General features: G+C 48.8%; 1 protein-coding gene and 1 long non-coding RNA gene across 2 annotated transcripts; both read left to right on the top strand.

Moving 5' to 3' along the window:
* Positions 1–1,576: 1,576 nt before the first annotated feature.
* On the top strand, positions 1,577–2,330 carry LOC136479503 (uncharacterized). The gene is made up of 3 exons (XM_066477352.1): positions 1,577–1,621; positions 1,706–2,112; positions 2,204–2,330. Exons 2-3 carry the CDS (start codon positions 1,718–1,720, stop codon positions 2,328–2,330), a joined length of 522 nt encoding a protein of 173 aa, XP_066333449.1. The 5' UTR covers positions 1,577–1,621; positions 1,706–1,717.
* A 2,621-nt stretch (positions 2,331–4,951) lies between these two features.
* LOC136481583 (uncharacterized) lies at positions 4,952–6,922 on the top strand. The gene is made up of 4 exons (XR_010764780.1): positions 4,952–5,043; positions 5,143–5,274; positions 5,544–5,631; positions 6,726–6,922. It is a non-coding gene; the product is annotated as an uncharacterized lncRNA (long non-coding RNA).
* The last annotated feature ends 1,309 nt before the right edge of the window (positions 6,923–8,231 follow it).

Here is an 8,231-nt window from a genome sequence, read left to right as displayed (position 1 = left end):
GAAAGGGGCCGGCCGATTACATCCTGAAAAGGGCAGATAGGAAGGAAGTTCTGCAGTGGATCAAGACGTTAAAGTTCCCCGATGGGTATGCGGCGAATCTGAGCAGGGGTGTGAACTTGCAGACTATGAAAGTCTTAGGGATGAAGAGCCATGACTTCCACATATGGATTGAGCGGATCCTTCCTGCGATGACCCGGGGATACCTCCCAGAGCATGTGTGGTGCGTCCAGGCAGAGTTGAGCTTCTTCTTCCGCCAGCTTTGTGCCAAGGAGTTGTCTCGGGATGTTTGTGTTGAACTGGAGAAGGCTGCACCTCTGTTGCTCTGCAAGTTGGAGATGATATTTCCACCCGGCTTCTTTCTGTCCATGCAGCATCTGATCTTGCACCTACCGCGCGAGGCACGGTTGGGGGGTCCCGTGCAGGCCCGTTGGTGCTATCCAATCGAGAGGTGTCTAAAGCTTCTTCGGAAAAATTGTAGAAATAAAGCCAAGATTGAGGCTTCCGTGGGAGAGGCCTCCGTTCTAGAGGAGGTGGCGACCTTCACACAGGCGTACTATACTGAGAAGCTTCCCAGCATGCACAATCCAACCCCTCGTTACAACGCTGACGAGAACTCATCGATACTCAGCCTTTTCCAAGGGGATCTCGGGAGTGGAAGCGCAGGTACCAACAAGCAGTTGAACCATCAGGAGTGGCAGACTATCATGTTCACATTGTTGATCAACCTTGATGAAGTGATTCCTTATCAGAAGTAAGTTCTCAATGAGCTTGTTACCTACGCCGTCACTATCCTCCATCTATCATGGTCTGACCCTCTAGTTTCTTCCTTCTTTCAGGGAATTTATTAGTCAATACTGGAGAGGCAATAGGGCTCCTACCGAGCAAGAAGAAGACAATCTTCTTAGACACGGTGTGCCTGATTTCATCTCCTGGTTCTGTACAAAGGTACCAACCAACTAACCTCCTTCCGACTTTGTGATTCCACTTTGCTCCCCGGAGCGAGTTATGTAACGATCTCCTACCCTTGCAGGCCCGAACAGATGCAGAAATGAGCGATGAATTGAAACAGGTGGGCCGTGGCTTCTCCCGTAGGGTGAAGTCATTCACCGTTTATGATGTGAATGGCTATCGCTTTCGCACGAGAAGCTACGAGGAGAGTCGACCCAACCTAAAAACCATGTGCTGCGGAGTTCGTACGCCCGGCACGGATGGGAAGGACTACTACGGCATAGTCGAAGAGATATACGAGCTCAACTTTAAGGGTGCCGGGACTTTAGCGCCGGTGGTATTCAAATGCCATTGGTTCGATCCTGATATCACGAGGAAAGACCTTACGATAGGTCAAGTCGAGATTCGACAGGACTCCAGCTATAAAGGAGACGATGTCTACATTGTGGCCAACCGAGACGCCACGCAAGTTTATTACCTCCCATGGGCGTGCCAAAAAGACGAGTTGTCCAGGAGGAGGTACATGATGATGACTATGGAGACGATGAGGATGATGATGACAGTGATGACTTAAGGGAGCTCGACAATATTGATAGCGATGACAACGATAGTGATAGAGATGACGACTCCACGCCCGAGATATTGCCGTTCGCGGAGATAATTACGAGGCCATGTAATACTATATTGTTATTATTATGTTCCTTTACAAGTACTTGTCATTTATTTATGCTAACAGTTTTGTTCTTTGTCATTGCAGGCACTCGGCAAAATGCCAGGCGGACGGCGGCAGCGGCCGCATCGAGCAGTACGCTCGGCGTACCAGGTCCCCCCGCAGGAGACCGCCGACGACGACGAGGAGGAGGAGGAGGTGTTGGTGCGTGGGTCGTCCAGTAGGAGGTCCCAGCCCCCCAGCGGACGTCGCCAGGCGACCAGGAGGCTGCCGTTCTCGTCCTCGCAAGGGGGGACGACGTCGCGTGACGACGAGCGCGGCGGCGACGACGACGACGACGATGACGACGACGACGGCGACGACGCGCCTACACCAGGCGAGACGGCTTCGACTTCGTCAGGCGTGGCCAAGGTGTACTCGCGCGGGCCCACGCAGCTTCCTAGGGTGCGGCCGCAATTCCACCAGCGCCCGGTGATCACACCCGTGGGCCAGACGTAAGTAACCATTATTGATTTCACTACTTGTTCATATGACATGTCAAAAATCGAACTGAAGACTAACAATTGTTCTTAATGACTCGTGCAGTTCCTGGAAGATTGTGAGTGGAGCAGGTCAAGCACGCCATATCAATGGCATCCAGGGCCTCCTGATTAAGGAGTACTACCCTGGCCTTGTCAACGTCAACGGCGAGATGAAGGTGCCCACCAAGTAGTCCCACTTCTACCTCGTCGAGGAGGGTGGCGAGACCATCGCGGCAAAGATAAAGAGGGAGTTTTGGGTGAGTCTTTCATCGCACCGCATTGCTAAATAGTACGCATTCGTCGGACTTCTTGCAAAAAGGAAATGCTACATGATGTGTCTGTGTGCAGGACTTCTTCATGTGCGAGGAGGGTAAAGCAGCCCAGGCGGCGCGAGTGCAGGAGGCGGTCTACAAAGATCGTCTCAAGGACCTGTACCATGAGGCGCGCATACAGGCCATCCGCGACTTCCACGCCAACGTGCTTGGAGAGAACATCAAGAAGCCCCAAATCCGCCAGAGAATGAACTCGAGGGAGGCCGACCTCACCCAAGCGCAATACGAGCAGGTAATTAAGTATGACAACATTCGTTCAGATTCCTTCAGTGAAACATTACACTAATCTTCTCGCATGTCAAATACTTGATGTCATGCAGGTGTGTCCGTCGTGGTGCGACAACCACAGGGAATGCTGGACGGAGATTGTGCGCATGTGGCGCACGGATGAGGCATACGCGAGGCGCGCCGACCGTCAGGGCCGCCGCGCGCAGATGCGAGGGGTGTCACACCACCAAGGGAATCAGCCCCTCCCCCAGTTCACGACAAGATGGGTATGCGTCCGTTCATGTCTTAATCCTTGCGCTCAATTGTCAATACTTGTAACCATGTTTGTGTTTTCAATGCAGACGCAGACGCACGGTGGGCAGGAAATCAACGAGTACACCGCGTACCTCCTCTCTCACAAGGGCAAGGCGACGGATCCGAACAACGTCTACAACCCGGAGGACGGGCCCGATGCGTACACCAACCCCACCGCCTACGAGAAGGCCACCGAGTACACCGTCGCGGCTCGCCAGCGCTACGGGGAGACGTTCGACCCCACCGCCGAGCCCCTGGACACAGACCTCCTGCAGAGGTTGGGACCAGGGAAGCAGCACGGCCGCTACTACATGGCCCACAGCGCCCTCGACCCGTCCCAGGTTCCTACGCTGACCCAGGTTCGATCCACGCCCACGAGCTCCAGCGACATCCCCGTAGCACCCCGGCGGCAGTCAGCGTCACAGGTAAGTGCCGTTTCGTTCGTCGTTCACTCGTTTCGCACCTGTACATACAATCAACACTGCGGATGTAATATTGCAGGCCCAGATGGAGGCCAAGATGGAGGAGACGATCGCCACGTTGCACGCGCAGATGATGGCGCAACAGATGGCTTACCAGCAAAGCCTGCAGCAGCACTACAACACTCAGATGCAGAACATGGCCAGCTTCTTCCAGTCCATGCAGACGCCCGGGGCGTCTACACCGCCTCCTCTTCCAATGTTCGCTCCACCGCCTCCTCCTTCAGAGTTTTTTCCTGTGCCTGCTCTTGTCGCTCCTGGAGGGACCCCGGTGAGTATATTGACTCTTGCTTTAACTTGTGCGTCCATGCTGCAGATACTAATGACATCACTTGGCGTTTAACTTGTGCAGGTACAGTCGACGGGTTCGAACCCGTCTCCTGGAGGTCCCGGCCATCAGATGATGTCGTATCCACCACCTGCACCCTATCCACCGTATCCACCTCCACGTGGCCCTCCTCCGACGTACTCGTGGCCGCCGGTGCGCGGAGGGTGGCAGTACGCGCAGGCGCCTCAGTTTGGTCCAAGGGGGTTTCCGTGGGCAAACCCTGGGGGCTCTGGGGGCGGAGCGGACGACGAGACCGGGGACGGCGCGACGAGCTAGGTACTTGTCGATTCTGTTATCATGTATCCACCGTATCGTCGAAGTTGTTGTCATGTATTTCTTTTCTTCGTTATGGACCTAGACTTGTTATGTTGAACTTCGTGTGATGGACGTCGACTTGTGGTGTTCGACGTGTTGGACTTCATGTGATGGTTGTAATGCACTTGTGTGGTTGTTATTGTGACATATATGTGAGATATATGTGATGTTGTGCGTTATTGTGATATATGTGGTGATGTTGGCGACAAATGTGATGAAATTGTGATATAAATGGTGCTACCGGTGCTTCTGGTGAAATTGGATTATAATTTGTGATTTTGCAGGGTTTTGATGCGAGAAAACAGAAAACAAAAGCAAAAAAAAAAAAAAATTCCAGCTTTGCCGACTGTTTACAGTCGGCAAAGCTGGGCAAAAAAAACCCAGGACAGAGTCTTTGCCGACTGCAATGGGAGGCAGTCGGCAAAGAGGTCAAACCTTTGCCGACTGCAACTCCGAAAGCAGTCGGCAAAGAACATTTCAAAAAAAAAAATTTTCTTTCTTTGCCGACTGCCGAGCTGGCGGCCAGTCGGCAAACAATTTTTGAAAAAAAAATTCTTTGCCGACTGCCGAGGAACCAGCAGTCGGCAAAGCCTGCCGTCAGGGCTGACGGCGCCACGTGGCTATGCCGACTGCTAGCGTGGCAGTTGGCAAAGGATTTGCCGACTGTGTGCCACGTGGCAGTCGGCAAATCCGCCTTTGCCGACCCAGGCTTTGCCGACTGCTCTTTGCCGACTGCCACGTGGCTTTGCGGTCGGCAAAGCCTTTGCCGACTGGGTTTATGCCTTTGCCGACCGGGGCAAGCAGTCGGCAAAGAGGCGTTTTCCTGTAGTGTGCATCTAGCGCTGCAGCTGGAGCCCATGTACAGGGTGGACTGGTGGAGAAGGACGTTCACTTCTTCCTGGACCAGGCGGCAGCCTACTGCATAATTGTACTACTGCTGCTCTCTCTGTCACTGCCCACTCCATGCATCCAGTTCGTTGATCATGATTTATTAACATTATGTGTTGCTTGCTTATATATTGCTTAGTTCCTTGATTGTACAAGCTAGCCTGCTAGGCGTGTTGGATTGTACTATCTGTATTTGCTGGACTTGAGCAGAATAAGGAATTAAGGATGGATTGTATCTGCTGCACTAGCCTACTCAATGCACGGTATGCAGGTAAGCCGTTTGATGAAATGCCCCTTAAACTCAATCTAAGCAGTTCTGTACTGGTTGTTGCATTGACCCTCGCTGATGAGATGAATCAGTGCTCCAGTGATTCAAAATATCTTATCTTGGCTGGCATTTATATGGAAGAACCGTCGTTAACATGATGCTCTATATCTGCTCCTTTCCTTTTGAAGAACATGTCATTATTTTATTAGTTTGTTGCATGGTGCAGAAAAAAATACCTTATTTGGGATGTTCATTCTCTTCTGTTAATGCAGAATTCTGAGCACTCCAAATGAAGGAACTTGGCCACCTGTTGCTTCATTACTTGATAACAAGTCAACTTTTCCGAAGTGGCCACCCGTGGTAAGTAATAAACAAGTTCGTTTTATTATTGCAAATAGTGGGATGAGGATTTGAGTTGTGGGTGTGGATGAAAACTTTCAGTGTTTTGCGCTGTTATAGATAAGTTTGAGATCTCCTTTTTGAAAACTTTCAGTGATTTGGTAATTCAACATTGCAGTGATTACCATTTTTTACTCTAACATGAGGTTCATGCTGTAGGATGTTGCAACAGTGGTCCCAACACTTGAACCTCCGGGACTCATTATTGTAGGATCTAAACAACTTCAAACCATACCGTAACCATTTTTTTCTGATTTATCAACCGAATACCTGCTGCAACTCTAACTAAAACAGTAAACTCAACTTTTAGATAGGGTGTCATATTAACATTAGAGGATTTTTCATGTTTAGATGAGTTTTGGTGTGGGGAATCAGTGGAGGGAATGGGGTTTCCCTTCCTTTCAGTTTTCAGCAAGTTGTGTTCACAGACCTTTGCTGTTACATCTGACAGTTTGTACTAACCCTTTCGTTAGATGCCTTTAAGGACCTCAAATTATTTTTTGGTTGCCTAGAGAGTTATCGGTTTTTTCTTAAGCTTTCTAGATTGGCAAACTAGATCTTTAGAGGTGCTCTGGAATCCTGATACGAATTTGTTTTTAGGGGTAGAAATCTATGCTCAGGTGATTTCAGCTAAGTTGAGACGATGTTTACCCCCTCTGGTTTTACCGGATAAGAATGACTTCAAATCAGAAACCATTAGTTCACAGAGCTGTAGGTTTGGACGCCATAGTATGCTCACAGAATTTCAGAATTTTTGGAATGAAGGTTTGACGTAGTTAGCATTTCTGACAATTAAATTGTTGTTTTCTGTCTTCTTTCACAAATTTAGTTAGACATTCAAGATTTTGTTCCCGCAAATCTATGTCAAAAGAGGGCTCTTGAGGTGATTTTGTTAGTCGTCATGGATCTGCAAGCCCCAGTATTTGGTTTTGCTTAATGTCATATCAGTTTGCTGTTAGTTTCTTGGAAATTCTTTCCACATTGCATTTTGGTTTGATTAGGATTAAATCAGGCCTTACAGTTTGCAATGACATTTTTATTTTCCATTAATGCAGAGCTCACAGAGGAGCAGAAGGCCGCCCTCGTGGTGTGGTTAAAGGTATTTTGTCTTATATCTACCTCTTCTAGCCTCCAGGTGATGCCGATTTCACTGTAGTCTTTTGTATGATTCTACTCTTATGCAAAACAAACTGAAGGGGTTGGTCACCCGCAGCACTCAGCTATGCTCGACAGCCTCCCTCTCAAGGTCAATAAATGCATGGAGGTGCTCAGAGATATTTAGGTAATTCAAAAGCTAATCTTGTAACTTGTCCCATGGCGATGGTGCCATGGTGGTGTTTGCACAATGGTCTTTTCACTCTACTCTGTTTTGGGCATTGGAGTCAGTGGCCACATCTTAGCGTTGGAGTCAGTAGCCACAGTATTATTAATCTGACTGCTCTCTGTTGCCATGTGCATGGTGCTCTCTATCCTATTGGATCCCAAAAAAGTTCAGATCCTTGTGATAGAATCATTTGCTGCAGTAATGGCTAGCACGGAGGGGAGGAAGAGCATGCTTAAGCTGGCTGAAAGGATGGCGATGAGATTTTATGGTGGCGTCAAACACCCAATGACCCAAAGGCAGATTGGGGTGGGAACCGTGTTGTGTCTTCTAGATTTGGTATCTCATTCAATTTTGTAGTGTTAGCTAGCAAAGTTCTAGGATTGGTATGTTATTGTATCGATAAAATATTTTGCAGATCTTACAAGGACCTACCACAACAGATGCATGTACTATTTTTTTCTCTCTAGAAACATGTCTGAGACCATAGATATCAAAGTTGTGTGCTTTTTAGAAACAAAAATTCCAGCGTATATGCCTTAATGTGATGTTGATGGTTATTATTGTTCAATGATGCATCCCATCTATCTGTTATATTTTAAAAGTAGGTGACATAATCTTTGACCATTTTGTTTGATCCTATTAATTATATATGAAATGCTTGTGTCGATGGAATGCTAAAAACAAAAAAAATTAAATTTCTGCCTCTTTGCCGAGGGCAATGACCAAGGCCCTCGGCAAAGAAGGGTCCTTTGCCGAGGGCCGTCCCAATGCCCTCGGCAAAGATTCATTGGAAAAATTCTGGAACATTTCTTTACCGAGGGCCATGGTTGGAGGCCCTCGGCAAAGACTTTTTTTAAAAAAATTAAAATTTCTTTGCCGAGGGCCTGCGGGGAAGCCCTCGGCAAAGATTTTTCAAAAAAAAAAAAGAATAATTCTTTGCCGAGGGCCGTCCCATTGCCCTCGGCAAAGACTTTTTGAAAAAAATCTGCAACATTTCTTTGCCGAGGGCCATGGTTGGAGGCCCTCGGCAAATATTATTTTTTTTAAAAAGAATAATTCTTTGCCGAGGGCCCCCGGAGACAGCCCTCGGCAAAGACTCCGTCTCAGGCGCCGGCGCCGTGACGGCTGCTTTTCTTTGCCGAGTGCCGCTCTAGCCCTCGGCAAAGGCTTTGCCGAGTGCCCGATAAAGGGCCCTTGGCAAAGACCCTCTTGGCCGACTCAAAATTCCCCGAGAGCT

This window comes from Miscanthus floridulus, chromosome 9, assembly GCF_019320115.1.
Source record: "Miscanthus floridulus cultivar M001 chromosome 9, ASM1932011v1, whole genome shotgun sequence".
Classification (NCBI taxonomy): Eukaryota; Viridiplantae; Streptophyta; class Magnoliopsida; order Poales; family Poaceae; genus Miscanthus; species Miscanthus floridulus.
The sequence above is the reverse complement of the archived record's forward strand: the minus strand, read 5'-3'. Positions and strand labels throughout refer to the sequence as shown.